Raw genomic sequence first — 19,144 nt, 5'->3', positions numbered from 1 at the left:
GCAGAGCTGCTCCAGAAGAGCCATCACAGGCCACCACTGCTAGCTGCAACGTTTCTCCTGAGCAGCATCCAGCTGAATGGACAGCAGCAGGAGGGCATAGAAGGGGAAGAGATGGCACAACAGGTATGCTTGGAGGACATAACATCTCGGTATTTACTCTTAAATAAGCCTCCTGTGGAAATGACCACAGGACAAAGATGTATCCAGTGCATAGGGAATGAAAGACCTTGGGCATGTGGGTGGAGCTACCTGAGGTCCTGCTGGGGCAGGGGCCACTCACAGCACCCCTCCAAAGGTCTGTGCTTTCAGGGCATGGATGAACCTGCATCACTGATCCCCACCTGCTGGCAGCACCCACCTCTCCTCAGGTACATGCAAGATATCTCAACTGCAATCATCCTATTTTATCTACCTATTGTGGAGATTACACCAGTAATGCTAGATGGGAAGCCAACAACAGTAATTTAGGACATACATTGTGCTGGCCACTTTAAAGTGAATCAAGTTTATCCTCACAATGCCTTAGGTAAAAGCAACCAAAACAAATCCCTCTTCAGTTATGCTGGTGTAATTTGTCCTTCTTATGTAAGAATTTTCAACTTTGTCTTGCTCTTGTTGGCACCAAAAACCCCATGAGGTGTCAAGACCAGCACCCATCATGACTTATTATGAACTTACCTCAACATAGAGGATAGGAAAAATGCCAATCTTGTCACCTAGCATTCCTTCTGCCCAGTTGTCATCTACCCTCCTGATGACTGTCAAAATTTCATCCTAAAATAAGAGATACACAAAAATAATTAGATTTTTTTTTCAGTTGAAAGGTGCCAGTTTCTAGTTACCCACAAGACATCTCAGGGAGACAGTACACAGAGGAGCCAATAAGTCAGATGAAAATTTTCCCTGAATCCTGAGCGAGCAGCATCCCTGGCCCAACATCCCACCCAAGAAGCATCCGTCCCATCCAGTGGGTGTCCTACTCAAAGTGCTTTGAAACACCCTGTGGGCTGCTGAAGCTCATGATAGCAGCCAGCAGCTCCAAGGGCATGGGCCTAAGTGAGTAAGGATAGGTAACTCCTGACTCCATTGCAGGGACAGGGAAAACATTTGACCCAGGAGGTTGTGTCTAACCCAAAAGCGACAACTCTCTAGCATTCAGCTGCCCCTCTGCATCCTAGAGTCCATTGTAGTATTTGGCTGCTCCAGAAGACAGCTGAATGGGAAGCACCAGTAAAGCACAGGTAGTTCTGGATCATTTCCAGCAAGAAGCATACACTATTGCCTGAGTTTCCCAGCAACTAGCCTACACTGCTGATGTATAAATGTTACTTTACATTTAAAAAAAAATATACACATATTTAAGAGGCAAAAGTGCAAACCAGGTAAAAAGCCAAGGACAACATAATAAAAGATGAGCGGCATTCAACTGTTGGATCAGATGCAGTTTAGAGAAAAGTTCATTTTCTAAACCCAGTGACATTTGTTACTATATTTAATCTAAAATATTTTACAAAACGTTCATCTAGTGATGGACAATTTTGGGATTGTAAAACAGGTGACTATGCAAAGTGCAAGTAAGATTGATTCTGCTCAGTTTCTCTTGATGGAGTTAAAACCTAGAACATACCAGTCATTACCAAAGCTTGGTAATGACTAGAATCAAACCCTGAGATATGCAGTTTGAGCTGCTCAACTTGTCAATGGATTTGTGTTACCACATCTGTCTGCTGGGATTATACTGAACCTGGCCTTCAGCCAGCACTGCTTGTTACAAAGGCTGTGGCAGGCAGCCCTCTCTGCAGAGCACCGCCTGCGTGCTCAGGTCTACAGCCGGAGGAAAGGAATGGGCTGAGAGAAGCTGTAAGGTTTTGCTGAGATACCATTCATACTTTCATGGCACCCAATCTTCCTCTGTTCCTGTGCAGATATTTATTATAAAAACCAAACCTGAAGGATGGCCAAGGGCTCAGGTCCAGCCAATATGGATTTAGGAAGGGCAGGTCCTGCCTCTCCAACCTGATCTCCTTCTATGATCAGGTGACCCGTCTGGTGGACGTGGGGAGGCCTGTGGATGTAGTCTACCTGGACTTCAGCAAGGCCTTTGACACCGTCCCCCACAGTAAACTGCTGGCTAAGCTGTCGGCTCGTGGTTTGGACAGCAACACTCTGTGCTGGGTTAGGAACTGGCCGGAGGGCCGAGCCCAGAGAGTGGTGGTGAATGGTGCCACAGCCAGCTGGCGGCCAGTCACCAGTGGCGTCCCCCAGGGATCAGTGCTGGGCCCCATCCTCTTTAACATCTTCATTGATGATCTGGATGAGGGGGTTGAGTCAGTCATCAGCAAGTTTGCAGATGACACCAAGTTGAGAACAGATGTTAGTCAGTTAGAGGGTGGAAAGGCTCTGCAGAGGGACCTTGACCGACTGGACAGATGGACAGAGTCCAAGGGCATGGCATTTAACAAGTCCAAGTGCCAGGTGCTGCACTTTGGCCACGGCAACCCCATGCAGTGCTACAGGCTGTGGTCAGTGTGGCTGGAGAGCAGTCAGGCAGAGAGGGACCTGGGGGTGCTGATTGACAGCCGCCTAAACATGAGCCAGCAGTGTGCCCAGGTGGCCAAGAGGGCCAATGGCATCCTGGCCTGCATTAGGAATAGTGTGGCCAGCAGGAGCAGGGAAGTCATTGTACCCCTGGACTCTGCATTGGTTAGGCCACACCTTGACTCCTGTGTCCAGGTCTGGGCCCCTCAGTTTAAGAAGGACATCGAGACACTTGAACGTGTCCAGAGAAGGGCAACAAGGCTGGGGAGAGGCCTTGAGCACAGCCCTATGAGGAGAGGCTGAGGGAGCTGGGATTGTTTAGCCTGGAGAAGAGAAGGCTCAGGGCTGACCTCATTGCCCTCTACAACTACCTGAAAGGTGGTTGTAGACAGGAAGGAGTTGGTCTCTTCTCCCAGGCAACCAGCACCAGAACAAGGGGACACAGTCTCAAGCTGTGCCAGGGGAGGTTTAGACTCGGAGTGAGGAAAAAGTTCTTCACTGAGCGAGTCATTCGTCATTGGAATGTGCTGCCCAGGGAGGTGGTGGAGTCACCGTCCTTGGAGATGTTCAAGGCGAGATTGGACGTAGCACTTGGTGCCATGGTCTAGTCGTGAGGTCTGTTGGGAACAGGTTGGACTTGATCCTTGGGGTCTCTTCCAACCTTAGTTATACTGTGATACTGTGATACTGTAAACCAAAACAAAAAACCCCAAAAACCCCACAAACCCAACCCTGAAAAAACAACAAAATTCCAAACATCTTCCTCCAGAAAACTGAGACGTTCCCTGCTGTTCTCACTTTATTTCCATCACTCACTTGAGGAAAATGAGAGCTGCATATGGTCTAGCAACCTCCATGTAATAAGCTTTCCATATTAACTGGTCAGGCAACGGAAACTTTTTTTTTTCCCAGATACTTTTCACATAGAAAAAAAGAATCCCACAAACTCCCGACTCAGGATGTCCAGACTGTGGATTTACAGTGATAGAAAATGACCAGAACAGGGATATGATGTGATGCACTTTGCAGTTTTTGGCCATGTGCATTTTGAACATGTGCATTTCAAAATAGTTTAAATGTTTCCTTTGAATTATTCATCTGAATGATCCGTCAGAGGAAAGCTCAGAGAAACAGACTGTATCCTTCAGCTATTTATTACAGATGGAGGGATGTGAAAAGAATTTGTGCTTTTAATTTCCTGAAGAAACAGATAGCATTCCCTTCCAAAGCCCTGTCTGCACAGACCATTTTTGATCTGTGTGAAGAGCTGACAGTAATATGTGTCTGCAAAGTTTCCACATGCTCTTACAAAATACCAATTATCATAAATTTAGAATCAAGGTAAAGGGGGTAAATGAGTAAAATAAAAGACTGAATCCTTTCAAGAGCATGCTATGAGTGTTCCTACTTTCTGTATTTGTTTAGTTGTTTTCTTAAACGATGTTTTTAACACCCCAGAATGAGAAGGGTGTCCACTTTCACTATACGTTTAGGTATACGTATGTAATCGTAGGTGGATATGTACATAGATATGTATATACTTGTATAAATATATGTGTTTGCACATGTGTGTTTGCATATACACATACATGGAAGAAAATGAGAAGAAAACATTTTAACTGTGGAACCCTAGAATCACTTGACACGGTTTTTTTAGTGGCACTGTGCAATCCTTTCCCTGGAGCAGGTTGGAAAGAAACTTGAGAGGGAATAGGTGACCCTTGAAGATCCCTTTGAAACCTTTTGCATTCTACAGACCTATGAAATCTGGAAGGTATCACAGTATCACAGTATAACTAAGGTTGGAAGAGACCCCAAGGATCATCAAGTCCAACCTGTCCCAACAGACCTCATGACTAGACCATGGCACCAAGTGCCACGTCCAATCTCCCCTTGAACACCCCAGGGACGGTGACTCCACCACCTCTCTGGGCAGCACATTCCAATGACGAACGACTCGCTCAGTGAAGAACTTTCTCCTTACCTCAAGTCTAAACCTCCCCTGGCACAGCTTGAGACTGTGTCCCCTTGTTCTGGTGCTGGTTGCCTGGGAGAAGCGACCAACCCCTTCCTGTCTACAACCACCTTTCAGGTAGTTGTAGAGGGCAATGAGGTCAGCCCTGAGCCTTCTCTTCTCCAGGCTAAACAATCCCAGCTCCCTCAGCCTCTCCTCATAGGGCTTGTGCTCAAGGCCTCTCCCCAGCCTTGTTGCCCTTCTCTGGACATGTTCAAGTGTTTCAATGTCCTTCTTAAACTGAGGGGCCCAGAACTGGAGACAGTACTCAAGGTGTGGCCTAACCAGTGCTGAGTACAGGGGCACAATGACCTCCCTGCTCCTGCTGGCCACACTATTCCTAATACAGGCCAGGATGCCATTGGCCTTCTTGGCCACCTGGGCACACTGCTGGCTCATGTTTAGGCGGGTGTCCATCAGCACCCCCAGGTCCCTCTCTGTTTGGCAGCTCTCCAGCCACTCTGACCCCAGCCTGTAGCTCTGCATGGGGTTGCCGTGGCCAAAGTGCAGCACCTGGCACTTGGACTTATTAAATGCCATGCCATTAGACTCTGCCCATCTGTCCAGTCGGTTGAGGTCCCTCTGCAGAGCCTTTCCACCCTCTAACTGACTAACATCTGTTCCCAACTTGGTGTCATCTGCAAACAAGGTTTACATACACTGATCTTAGTTTGGCTCTGCTAAATGCAGCCGTGTATAGGAGAGAATCAGATAGCTGCACATTCCACGACATGCTAACATTCAAAATGTGTATCTTTGTGGTAGAGAAACCTGCAAATCCTTGAGAATGCTTTCCATTCAGAATTTGTTTTCAGAAGGATGGTGAAAATCTTCAGGAATTATGGCAAACCCCAAAACATCTTCTGAAATTCTTTATTAATAGAGCATTTCTTTGAATTCCCAGCTCAAGACATCATTCTACACACTGTGCTGGTCAAAGCTTCAATATGAACTATTTTAGTACTTTAAATTAGTTGGATAGCCATGCTACTTATATATTCCTAGAAAGGTTCCCAAAAGGATCATGAATAGTAAAGAGCCACAGATCTCTTGGCATACCACTTCGGCTTTCTGAACTTCACTATCTTACCTGCACTATATTGATTTCCAGGCAGCATAAAAGAATCCAAGCCTCAAATCGCATTTCAAAAGCCAACGGTATCCACAGTAGTTTGACAAAGATAACTTGTGCTCTTTTTGTGCCTGTTGCTGAAGTCTGTAATTATTTGCTCTTTCTTACTTGCACAAGGGTCTCTCTATTTGTCAGGACTGGGCAGGACTTGCAAGAGGCACATGGGACCTGCAGTTCCAGTTTATAACCATTATCAGAAAGGAAGTCAATGATAAATCACTTAAAAAGCAATCTGATTGACAGAGAAATGAACCCTTTTACTGAGAAAACAGCACAAAATTGTGTCCAATAACAGTCATGATTCACAGCCTGATTTTCACTCTAGTCATTAACAGCCATTAACGAAGCAATACAAAGTAGATGTGCTTGCTATCTGCAGAGATAACAACTCCATCTACAGCACTGGGGAGATCTCAGTGATGGCAGGATGGCACTGTGTGGTACTTGGTGTGCCCAGCAACAACACTTGCCAGCTGGCATGTGAGTTCCAATTGTCACATACCACTGGGATGGTCCCTCTGAGAACAGCAAATGCTTCTGGAACTGAGAACTAAGGGGCTGAGATGGCACCCTGCAGCCAAGAAACAGCATTGGACGTGACAGCTCCAAGATTGGCACAACATTTATTAAACACCACTGTGGGCTGGGAACAAAAGTATTGGAAAATGAAGGAAATAGCCAGTGTGATTGAAAACGTGATGAGCAATAAAGCATGGGAAGCAGTTGATGCTACCTTGACAGGTTTGAGACTCATCTACTACTGAGCCTTCAAAGGGCCACAGGAATTCATGCATAAACGCTGGTCCAACACCAAAACAAAACTGTGGGCTGAATTTGGACTCAGTCTAAGCCTGAAGTAACTGCACAAACAGATAATAATGAAATTACTCCAGATGTGTGCTGCTATAGCAGAAAGCAGAGTGCAGAGTTGCATATGGCTTGTACCAGAGAGTGCGTAGCTAAAGGGAGGATGGATTATTTTTTGAGAAAGATGCAGCAGAAGCCCAGGTTCCTACTGGGGTACCATGCAAGGAGACATTAGAAAGGTAAGTTAAATGAGTATTTCCCAAGAGCATATGACAAAACTCTGTAGGTCACACATGGATTGCAACCATGGTAATGAACATTATTATGAGCATTACTACACTTCTGAAGCTGTTGGAGTTAAAACTGATGCAAAGCCAAGTCAAGGCTGGAACCCATCCTTACAGAGAACAAAATAACTGCTAACCAAATTATTTGGCTGATCACTGCTAAACACTGAGGAAAATTATGTTAAGTTACAGATCTGGGATGTTTTGTCTTCTTCTAGCCACATATAGCTGCTTTGGGAAGAGGAGTTATGGGAGGCAGTCCACATGGTGTAGAAGAATGTCAGATTAGAATTTTGTTTGTTGCACTAGAACCTCAAGAAACTCTGTCCCTTGCACTTTTATACTTACATATATAAAATTCTTATATCTGATTTATTTTTGCCCTTTTATCTGTAGAGTGTTGTGTCTAAAGGAGATAAACATGGGTAAATGGCAGAAGCCCTCTGCAGCACTGCTCATGGAGATCAGCATAAAGCAGACTTTATTCCCTTATAATCCACTTCAGGAACCACAGAACATTTTAATGTTGAAACAAACAAACAAACAAAAAACCAACCCAAAATAAAAGATAAATAACACCCCCCTGCCAAACAAACCCAAAAAACATAGTAAGAGGAAACCCCAAATACCCTTTGTTTTCTTTTACTGCAGTGACTGCATGATAACAAAAGGAATTGGAAAAAGCAAAGTCCAGCAAAAGAGCAACAAAATCTAATGACACGGAACATCCCTGTATTTGAGTTTCCTTCTTGTAGTTTCTCTTCAGAGTAAAACCCTTCTCTATTATATATTTATAAGTAAAATCCAGCTACAAGTGTCTGCTACTGCTAAAGCAGAACACAAACAGGTTATACTAGTTTGCATAAACAGCATGCCAATGCATGCTCCTTTACCTGAGGAAAGAACAAATACCATAAATAAAATTGACCAGCATCTTCGTATGCAAGCTGAACCATTCAAATAGTGAATATTGCTCTGAGTGGCAAATCACACTGACAGCAATACAGTGCTTATGACTCTCTGCAGAGGAACTGACTGTATCAGTCGATGATCTAAAATCTGGGCTAAACAGGAACCTTCATCAGTGCAGGTGACACATAAAATTAGCATTGAGAAATCTTGAAAACATGATGGTAAAGTCCCAAGATGAAAAATAGATTATTCAGTGTCAGGGAGAACGATAGGCAAGACAGTTACAACGGGATGGTGTGTGTAGTTGAAGGAGCTAAAGAGGAAAATAGCAGTAGAAGAGAAGCCAGCCTCTTTGGAGAAAAAACAATCATCAGGGATAAAAGGATGCAGACAGTAACACAAAGGGTGGTAAAAGGAAAACTGAGGGACTGTTAGTAGAGCTATACAGCGGAAAAAAATGTTCCATGTGAGCCAAGAAAATGCCAACTATCAGTATACACAGACAGTTATTGTAGAGGAGGTATACTAACACGTAGCACCAAACATACAAAACACAAATGCATTTAGGAAAGGACATACACTTAACAAGAAAGGGCTACAGCTGCCTACCATATTCATTTTCTTAGATTGAGCAAGCAATGAATACCTTAAGGCAAGGAAGACTCCTTTTCAGAGAAGTTTCCATTGTGCCTCTGGGCAAGCAGTGAAGGAAAACAACGTGTCAGCAAATCATATGATGCTTTGGGTTGGAAGTGACCTTTAAAGGTCATTTAGTGTGTCCCCCCTCCCCAACACTGCAGTGAGCAAGGACATCTTCAATGACATCAGTTTGCCCAGCTCCTCTCTGGGAAACCTGTTCCAGTGTTTCACCACCCTCAGAGGTGAATTTCTTCTATATATCTAGTCTAAATCTACCCTCTTTTAAAACTGTTATCCCTTGTCCAGTCACAAAGGGCCTTGCTAAAGACTGTCCATACCTTTAAGTATTGAAAGGCTACTATAAGGTCTCCCTGGAGCCTTTTCTTCTGCAGGTTGAATGACCCCAACTCTCTTAACTTTTCTGTGTAGAAGAGATGTTCCAGCCCTTGGATCATTTTTGCAGCCCTCCTCTGGACCCTCTCCAACAAGTTCATGCGAATATATTTTTACTCACAGGATCTCTATAGTAGCTTCTGGGTAACTTTCTGTTAGTGCATGGCTACTACTGCTCACTAAGCCCACTTTTTTTGGCAGAGATTCACAACTCTGGGGAGGTGGGATAGCCACAGGCTTTGAAGTATTTGCAATCAAACACTTAATTTGCTATGGAGCAATAGTGCTTACAAATCTCTTGTTAAATAAATATGGGAAAGTATCCACTCAGGAAATGGTGCTCTGCTGGGAGATAGAACAGAACAGAAGAGAATAGAATTAACTGGGTTGGAAAAGACTTGTGAGATCATCGAGTCCAACCCTATCAAACAACACAATCTAATCAAATAAACCATGGCACCAAGTGCCCCATCCAGTCTCTTCCTAAACACCTCCAGTGATGGTGACTCCACCACCTCCCTGGGCAGCCCATTCCAATGGGCAATCACTCTTTCTATGAAGAACTTCTTCCTAACATCCAGCCTAAACCTCCCCTGGCGCAGCTTGAGACTGTGTCCTCTTGTGCTGCTGCTGGCCGCCCAGGAGAAGAGATCAATCCCCACTTGGTTACAACCTCCCTTCAGGTAGTTGTAGACAGCAATACGCTCTGCCCTGAGCCTCCTCTTCTCCAGGCTAAGCAATCCCAGCTCCCTCAGCCGCTCCTCATAGGGTTTGTGTTCCAAACCCCTCACCAACTTTGTTGCCCTTCTCTGGACACACTCCAGCAAGTCAACATCCTTCCTAAACTGAGGGGCCCAGAACTGGACACAGGACACAAGGTGTGGCCTAACCAGTGCTGAGTACAAGGGCAGAATGACCTCCCTGCTCCTGCTGGCCACACTGTTCCTGATAAAAGGCCAGGATGCCATTGGCCTTCTTGGCTGCCTGGGCACACTGCAGGCTTGTGTTCAGCCTACCATCTACTAGCTCCCCCAGGTTCCTTTCTGCCTAGCCACTCTCTAGCCACTCTGACCCCAGCCTGTAGCACTGCATGGGGCTGTTGTGGCCAATGTGCAGAACCTGGCACTTGGATGTGTTCAATCTCATGCTGTTGGACTCTGCCCATCTGTCCAGCCTGTCGAGGTCCCTCTGCAGAGCTCTCCTACCCTCCAACAGATCAACTCCTTCCCCCATCTTGGTGTCATTTGCAAATTTACTGATGATGGACTCAATATCCTCATCCAGATCATCAATAAAGATATTAAAGAGCATGGGGCCCAGCACTGATCCCTGGGGCACACCACTAGTGACTGGCTGCCAGCTGGATGTGGCACCATTCACCACCACTCTCTGGGCTCGGCCCTCCAGCCAGTTCCTAACCCAGCACAGGGTGCTGCTGTCCAAGCCAAGATGTAGCATGAGTGAAAGAGATGTTACATTTGGTGAGAAAATTATATGCTGCAAACAATTCATTCAGCTGTAATAAGCAGCCTCAAACGTGGAGGACAGTGAAATCCTGGTGAAGGATATTTTTATCATCTATTTCATATTCATTTCCAGCATAACTGTTATTGCTTTAGGTGATACTATAACAACAACAGACAGCTGAAATAAAACAGAAAATGACAACGAAGAGGTTCTCCATGGCATTCAGTGCCATAAATTAGCATTAGGTGACATGTTTTATTTTACTGTGGGCTTCTTGATATCCATGAAGCCCATCTAAGGTCAACACAGATTGCTGGGGAGGGGGAGGGAGAAAGCAGGTGGGGAGGTGGGGGAGAAAGGGAAAACGTGACATTTTAAATCCAAAGGAATTTACAATATCTCATTATTTTCTCCCATTCCAGATGGAATGTATTAAACATTTTGGTTAAAAAACCCCAAAGACTGCTTTTTAATGTTTGGGAATAGGAAATCCTGGAATATATGGAGATAATGCATTTCAACTGCTAATCGGTATACAGTATGATGCACTGCACATTTTGTAGATGAACATCATTTTAAAACACTGGAATGTCAAGATCAGTAGGGAGCATTAAAACACACATTTCCATTAGACTTTCTCTGAAACTGAGTGGTTCCTGAGAGCATTTCAATGTAGGTAAAATGTATGCTTTTTAGACAGAAAAATCATTAACATTAATCATTCTCTGAAAAATGTTCTTTAAAAGTATGTAGCCTGTTCTACTTGTTGAGTTTCACTGGCTTTACAGCAGCCTTGCAGTGCATGGCATGAGCTATCTCACTGGCTTCTCCTTCTGAGAAAACAGGAGCAACTGAAGCTTGAGTAGGGCAGATTTAGACTAGGTCTTAAGAACAAATACTTTACAGTGAGGCTGGGGAGGCACTGAAACAAGTTTCCCAGGGAGCTTGCAGATGCCCCCACTGTGAAGCTGTTCAAGGCCATGTTGGATGAGGCCTTGAGCAACCTGGTCTAGTGGAAGGTGTACCTGCCCGTGGCATGGGGGTTGGAACTAGATGATCTTTAAGGTCCCTTCTGACCCAAATCATTCTATGAATCTATGAATCTATGAAACTTCTGAACCATTCTAATGTGGGGCTTGCAGAGGCTTTACAACCACCCAGTCCTGCAGCACAGCTGGTGTGAAGGATACTGCAGGATCACCAAGCAGGCTCTGCCTCCATAGGGAGGTGGATTTACAAGTCAAAACAAGTCAGTGTCCTTCAGAACATTAAATGATGGGATGTCCCACTTACTATAGAAAATTCAGCCACGTTGGTCTGTCTCCACTAGGCTAACTGACCTCAAGAACTTTCATTTTCTCATAGAAAAAACCCCAAAACCAAACAAAAAGTTCTAAGAAACAAAAGGAATGCAGGGGTTCCATGGGCAGAGCTGAGAGGGAGGCCAGGCAGATATCCCACCAGTCCCAGGAACACTGTTCCAGACTTGGCTGCCGGTACACCATGTGCCCCATCAGTTCCTGCAGAAGTAGTTTCCTAAACCTTTTTTTTCCAACTAAAGCAATTATTCTCCTACCTTGGTGAAGGTCAGGCAATCCTTGTCTTGATCTTTATCCTTTATTTCAAAGTCGTAAAGTGCTTTGCCCTGAGGTGGAGCCTGTGGGAGGGGCTTGATACACTGGATGTAACTGGCAGGGAAGAAGCCGTGGTTCCCATTGAGCTCCCCGTGGTACCAGTTCTCGTCCACTTTCCGCCGCAATATGATGATGTCCCCCTTGTTAAACTTGAGGTCACCAGGCTCTTTTCCTTCATATGTGTAGAGGGCTTTGCCATAAGGAAGCTGAGAAACACTCTGAGGAAACAAAATACGCAACATTAAGCAAACTCAAGCCACAACCAACTTCCTTTTCAAAGTCACTTTCAGCTAAGAACAAATTATCATTCATGACCACATTACCCCAATGACTGCAGCTGGCTGCTACATAATGCCATACCCTGGACCTTACAGGAAAACTAAGATGCACATGGCGATAAGAATGAGAAGGTAAATGTGTTACACCGGTGGAGACACGGTAGTTCTCTTGAAGCTCAGCTGAAACCTTTGGTACCTCTTACACCATCAAGCATCATCTGTTAATCAGCAAAATATCTCATGTAAGCAGGACTATGTACTTAAGCAAGTAAAATTTCATGACTAAAGGTAAAAGATTGGACAGTTTGGTTGCTTTGGTTTCCGAGTCTGAAGAAGATAAACACAACAAAATAAACTTGAAGATTCATATGGTTCTAAAAGTAGGCAGGTTGAAAATTTTTCATTGCCTTTTCTGAGCAGGTCCAAACACTTCTTAATTTGAAGCTTGAGGAGGGTAGATTTAGACTAGACCTTAGAAACAAATACTTGACAGTGAGGGTGGTGAGACACTGGAACAGCTTGCCCAGGGATCACATGGATGCCCATGCCCTGGAGGTGTTCAACGCCAGGTTGGATGAGGCCTTCAGCAATCCAGTATAGTGGAAGGTGTTACTGCCTGTGGAAGAGGGGTGGAAGTAGATGAACTTTAAGGTCCCTTCCAACCCAAACCATCCTATGAATAAGCTTTTAGTTTGTTTTTTATTCTGTAACCAATTACTCTTACTTCTTTCAAAATCCTCAAGTCTCATGGTGTTCACTGAGGGCTACTGTAAACAGAGTATTCTTTGTTGCTTATGAATTAATGTCCCTGCGGAAAAGCAGAATAAGAAGAATGCCTCAAATCTTTCTTTTAGAACTAAAAACAGCCCTGAGAGTTTCACTCTCATTCCAAGAAAAAAACAAACTTTTTGTTAAAGTCACAGTGCAAGAGAGAAGAAGCCTCAAATTTAGTAGTTTGGTGTGATAGAAAACTATTTGTTGGAAACTATGTGATTGTGAAAAATTCTTCTCAGAGTTCACTTCAGCCACCAGTGCAAGATTGTCTCATTCAGACTGTGACTGCATGGACAATTCTTTTGAGGAAATATTAGTTTATGGAACCCTTGCATTTGACAGCCCTGGATACCTATTCCTCTTTGTTCTGGATCCCACACAGCAAGGTGTAACTGTGGTGGACACAGCTGCCTTCTACTTTGGCCTTTAACCCATATACTCGAGAAAAGGTGTATCACTATATTGTCCTAAGACATTAAATTTTTATTTAGCCTGAGCTAAGAGTCAGCTTGGAACAAATATAAAGCATCACATACCACAGGGGGAGTGAAAGGGGTCCTGTAAACAACATCTTTCCTAAGAGTCTTTTTTTCTAAGATTCATTTATAAAAATGACATGGTTGTCTGTGCACACACATGTCTACAAGTAGTCTGCTCCCTGCTCTGTAGACCATTTGTCAATGGAGTGTCCTATAGGAACAATGAAAATGTAAAGGTACATTTACTAAAACATCCTGGTCTTTCCCCAGATGTTACTTATGCCTCTACTTCTGGATGACATTCCTGTCTGTAAGACTAGCTCTTGGATGCTTTCCATAGGGAGAAGGTGGAACAGCCCAACAGAAATACTCCATTTCCCCTCCACAGCCAGAAAACCAGCTGATTTTTTAAATAGTATTTATTAAAGCAACAAGCAGAACCATTTTTCAATCCTGATGGGTCTATTAGATGGATCTGCTCTGATATGGCAGGTTATATTGTCTTACACCTACATCTTTTGGCAGGAGAAGGAGAAGAACCATCCCACCATCTGTGCTGCCTGTCAGTGCAGCCTCTGGCTGCTTCTGAGTGGCATATGGTCACTGTGGCAGGTAGAAACCACACTGTTCAAAAAGTAAGTTTCTTAAGTGCATCTTCATACACAGATCTTAATGTATTAATTTTGTTAGAACCACATAACTTTTTCAGTTGGAAAAGACCTCAAAGATTATTGAGTCCAACCACTGACTTAACACCACCATGGACATTAAAGCATGCCCCCAAGTGCCATGTCTGCACTTTTTTTGAAGACCTCCAAGGATGGTGACTGTATCACATTCCTGGGCAGCCTATTCCAATGCCTGACCACTCTTTCAGTACAGAAATTTTTCCTAACATTCAATTTAAGCCTCCCCTGGTGTAATATGAGGCCAATTCCTATCATTCTATCATCAATACTAAGGGGAAGAGACCAACACCCAGCTTGCTAGAGCCTCCTTTCAGGTAGTTGTAAAGAGCAACGAAGTCTCCCCTCAGCCTCCTCTTCTCCAGACTAAACAATCCCAACTGCCTCAGCTCATCCCAATAAGACTTGTTTTCCAGACCTTTCACCAGCTTTATTGCCCTTCTCAGGACATATTCCAGCACCTCAAAGTCCTTCTTGTAGTGATGGGCCCAAAACTGAACACAATATTCAAGGTGTGGCCTCACCAGTGCTAAGTACAGGGGCACAACCGCTTCCCTATTCCTGCTGGCCACACTATTCCTGATACGGACCTGATGCTCTTGGCCTTCTTGGGCACTTGAGCACACTGCTGGCTCATGTTCAGATGGCTGTCATCCAGCACCCCTAGGTCCTTTTCTTCCAGACAACTTTTCAGTTGCTCTGCCCCAAGCTTGTAGTTTTGTATGGGGTTGCTGTGACCCAAGTACAGGATCCAGCACTCGGCCATGTTAAAACCCATACAACTGACCTCAACCCACTGATCCAGACCCCTCTAAACAGCTTTCCAACCTTCAAGCAGATCAACACTTGCACCTAATTTGGTGTCATCTGCAAACTTACTGAGGGTGCACTCCATTCCTTTACCCAGACCATTGGTAAAGATGTTACACAAAACAGGCCCTAAAACTGAACCCTGGGGAACACCACCAGTCATCAACTAGGTCTAATGCTTTTCACCAATACTCTTTGGGCCTGGCCATCCAGCCAATTTTGTACTCAGTGAAGGATCCACCCATCCAAGCCATGAGCAGCCAGTTTCTCCAGAAGGATGCTGTGGCAGACAGTGTCAAAGGCTTTATAAAGTCCAGATGAACAACATCCACAGCTTTCCCCTTATCTACTAAGCAGGTCACCTGGTCATAGAACCACTAAGCAGGTCATCTGGTCATAGCAGGAGATCAGGTTCATCATGAGTCCTTCAGAAATTCATGCTGACTGGGTCTGATCACCTGATTGCCCTGCATATGCTGCATAATACCAGTCATGACAACTTGCTCCATGACATTTCCTGGCACCAAGATCCCAAAGTGCTTCTCTGGCCCTTCTTGTAGAGGGGCATCATGTTTGCCAATCTCCAGTCAGCTGGGACCTTCCCAGTTAGCCAGAACTGGTGGTAAGTGATGGAAAGTAATTTGGTGAGTTCTCTCAGCACCCCTTGGTGTATGCCATCCAGCCCCATAAACTTGTGTATGTGACAAGGAGGGGCTTTAGTAGCTGTGCACGTCTTGGAAATCATGTACAACAGATCTTCTTGCCTACACCACACAGTGAAGGAAGCAAGCAAACAGGCACAGGTCTACAGAGCACCATTTGTGTTGTCTGGATGGAGATTTAATTTCATCCAGATGTGTCACCAGCTCTTAGTTTTCTCATTACCAGAGCTCCTCATTTTTTCACAAAATCTTTTGGATTTTGATGTATCTGGATGAAGACCAGTATTTTGGAAGCACTTTCAAATGTAGCAAAGAAAAAAGCATAAAAACTGAAAAGAAAATCAAGAGCCACCTAACAAAGCATTCAGCAAACAGTCTTTGCCAAATCAGTGTCAGCATCCTATTTTTTTTTCTCTGCCAAGATGGCTATTTTCCATGACATGAAAGCTTTGCCCCAGTCCCCAGGATTTTAAAGATTAAGGACCCAATACCATCAAACTCAGCAGGTGAGGCATTACCTATTTGAAACTAAGAAAACAAAACCAAAATGCTGAAAGACTACAGAGCCTTGTTGTAATTTAGAAATAAAAGATTCATTACCTTAACTCACGCTGGGAGAAGACAATTTGTCAAACGCTGAGTTAGACTTCTGACGTGCGCACTGAACCACTGCTGATGTAGGCACACGCCTGGCAAGCACGCTCTGTATTGCTTACCCTAGACAGGACCCTACTGTTCCCAAGATCCTTGCAGCAATTCAAGGTCAGATCACTTTTCTTTACTTTTAAACCATTTTGTCATCCCAATCCTCATTTTACTGTGTAAAAAGTCAACAGCACCCAGAAGTACAGAAAAAGAAACAGGACTTTATTCAGTCTCACACACCATCAATGAAATTCTTATGCATCACATGCTGGGCTTTTATTGCTAATTAATTGAGCTGGCTAGAAGCTGGTTCAGGTGCTTGTTTATACCTTCACCTGGTGAACATGCAGACTTTTAAGTAAAACAAACAAGCTGCAAGACAAAAATTTTCAGTTGAAATCTGGCATTGTTTATTTAGAGACCCTAGTATGACACCCCAGGGAATCTGCAGTTTAGGTGCTTGTGTTCCTATTCTCTCTCAGGGACTTAGTTATGGACTGTGTCATCTGGAGACCGTCTGCACAGAAAGTCTGCACATAAGGCACTTAAAGTACAACTGCCAGTGGGAATCCAAAATAAAATATTTCAATTATCAGCTACAATTTTCCTAATTCTGAGCCACAGCTTTCAAACTAATAAAATCTGTAGAGGCATTTTTTAACATGAACATGCTGTTTAGTGGAAAAGACACCCTCCTATTGAAAAACAGTTGTGGCTGGGACATTTCCCAGCCTGTCTGTAAGGCCAGAAATTCCCTTTTGATTTAAGAATCAGAGGTAAAGCTTGCATTTCCTATGGCCCAGGCAGAGGTAAAGAAGTAACAAGCGTCAAATAAAGCCAGTTTTCTCACTTTAAAGCTCTAAATGCCTGTTCCAATCAATCACAGAGAGAAATTCAATATCACTATTAAAAAATGAAGAAAACAAAGAAGCAAACCCCAAAATAAACTCTTGAAGCTTCCCAGGTTTCAGTGGATTTTCAGTGGTCAGATTATATTAATGAATCCTGGTCCCTAAGAAAGAGATTTTAGGAAGTTACCTATTTGTGTTCCTACTTTTGTTTAATCCATACTTGAGAAGCAATCAGACTCAGTAAGCACCTCTTAACTACACATGAAAGGAGGGAGCCTTAAGCATGTTTCAGAAATAGAAGAAAAACTATCACTGCTGTTGTTTGCTAGTTGCAATGCCACTCCTCATCGGCAATTACAAGATTCTTAGAAATCTCTCTATGATCCCATGATTACTTCCCTCTTTGCCAAATCTTTGTGCAGTGCAATTTTGGCTTAATCATCTCCCTTTTCTTCACTTGACTCCCCTAGTTCAACAGGAAGAGAACTGGCTAGGATTGATCTCCAACTCACATGCAAATCTCTCCAAGCCTTGCCATTGACCAGGTCCTTCCCATTTTCTGTTCAAAATCTCTGCCCTGTGCCCTGTCCTTTTTCCACTCAGCTCTTTCCTCCATGAAATAGCATTTCAGGCAGTCAGTCAGACATCACCATCTTAAGCATACACAGGTAGTCCTTCTTACAAAATCTTGTACTCTGAAAAAGACTGCTAAATGTCATCTAAGGGATCAGGCATCAGTTTTAGTGGAGGGCAGTGACAAATACATGAAGATGTTCTTTCAGCAACTGCAGGAGCGCTTACACCTCCTTCTGGCTCCCTGCTTCAGCAGAGCAAAGCCTCTTTACCCTTTCTCTGTTGCTCCTGCACATGGGCACCACTGCAGCAATAGCTGGTGGACATCAGTGAGCCACCACACTACCCTTTCGCCATTCACTTCATCCTTTTCTCCTCAGCCAAAGCCTCATCTCAGCTCTGGGGCCCCATTTTGGGGTCTTCAACACTACATCCTGTACAGGAAACTCCCTTTCCCAGCCTAGCCCCAGCAGCATCATGCTGCTCCTCTCCTCCATGGTGCCCAACTCCACAATGGCCACCCCTGAATCCAAGCCCTGCTGCAGGCTGCCTTGCAAGGAGCTCAACAGAGACCACCGATGGACTACCACCCTCTAAGTCACCTCCTGACTTGCGCTTCTGCTCTGAGGGATGCCTGCCATCACACCCCCCGCCTTCCCCAGCTGCCATGAAATCTAGTCAGGCATAATGCAGGCAGCTGGAAAATTAAACGGCCTCTGCATCTGTCTGTACCAAGAAATTGATTTGCCCTGTTGATTTATTCTTAGGTTAACCGGAATTCAGCTATGATGTATATTAAATTTCAGAACTCTGTGGGTGTGCATAGAAATAAAGAATGGAAGAAAGGAAGAAAGGAAGGAAGGAAGGGATGAAGTCACAGTCGATGGCAATGGCCAGTTTCTTTTTCCTGCCAGTAAATGTGTGTTGGCACAATGCTGAATACTGCCAAAGGTTTCCTCTCTATTTCAGCAGTCACTACTGACGTAAAAGCCTGAAGCATTAATATGCTGAAACCCCTCCTTGCAGAAGACTCAGCGATATGTTGGCAATTCAATCATTCTGCATTTATGTTCTAGAAATGCCAAATGGCAGCACTTAAGCATAAACCTCTGGCAAACTGACAAACAGCCATGAAGCAATTAAGTGGCAACACTGGAGAATTTTGCATTATCTGTCCTGAAGAGCGAAAGGAGGGAAAGAAATCCAAACATGTTTCTTGTTGTGGGTTTAAGACTGGATGTCTTAACCATGGAGCTGAAAGTCCTCCAAGGACCAGATAGTCCAGGGAGGTGGACACCAGAAAGTGTAAACTTTTGTTGTTCCATCCCATCATTCCTGCATCTGCCCTATATAAATGGGCATCACAGATTATTTTTCCCTTTTCCTCTCCCTTTTCTCCCAGCACACTGAGCTGTTATCTCTCTGGTATTTTCTTGGGGCAGGTAAGGTTAACTGAGCAGCCTGGCTAATTTTTACTGCATCTCTCAGGCCTGGGTAGAGAGGTATGGGGGGAGGGGATTGAGGATTGGTATTGAGGCCTGGTTGTGGGGCAGGTCTTGGAAG

At 44.3% G+C, this 19,144-nt stretch overlaps 1 protein-coding gene across 1 annotated transcript in view; it reads right to left on the bottom strand.

Moving 5' to 3' along the window:
- The window catches only part of SH3RF3 (SH3 domain containing ring finger 3), a 304,360-nt gene that overhangs the window by 107,095 nt on the left and 178,121 nt on the right, over window positions 1-19,144 (bottom strand). Inside the window, exons 2-3 of the mRNA XM_054162979.1 lie at window positions 11,766-12,041; window positions 679-774 (exon numbers count right to left, since the gene is read on the bottom strand). Of these exons, the coding sequence (XP_054018954.1) occupies window positions 679-774; window positions 11,766-12,041 (372 nt within the window). The remainder of the gene's footprint in view (window positions 1-678; window positions 775-11,765; window positions 12,042-19,144) is intronic.

The sequence above is a fragment of the Dryobates pubescens genome, chromosome 7 (assembly GCF_014839835.1).
Source record: "Dryobates pubescens isolate bDryPub1 chromosome 7, bDryPub1.pri, whole genome shotgun sequence".
In the NCBI taxonomy this organism is placed as follows: domain Eukaryota; kingdom Metazoa; phylum Chordata; class Aves; order Piciformes; family Picidae; genus Dryobates; species Dryobates pubescens.
The sequence above is the reverse complement of the archived record's forward strand: the minus strand, read 5'-3'. Positions and strand labels throughout refer to the sequence as shown.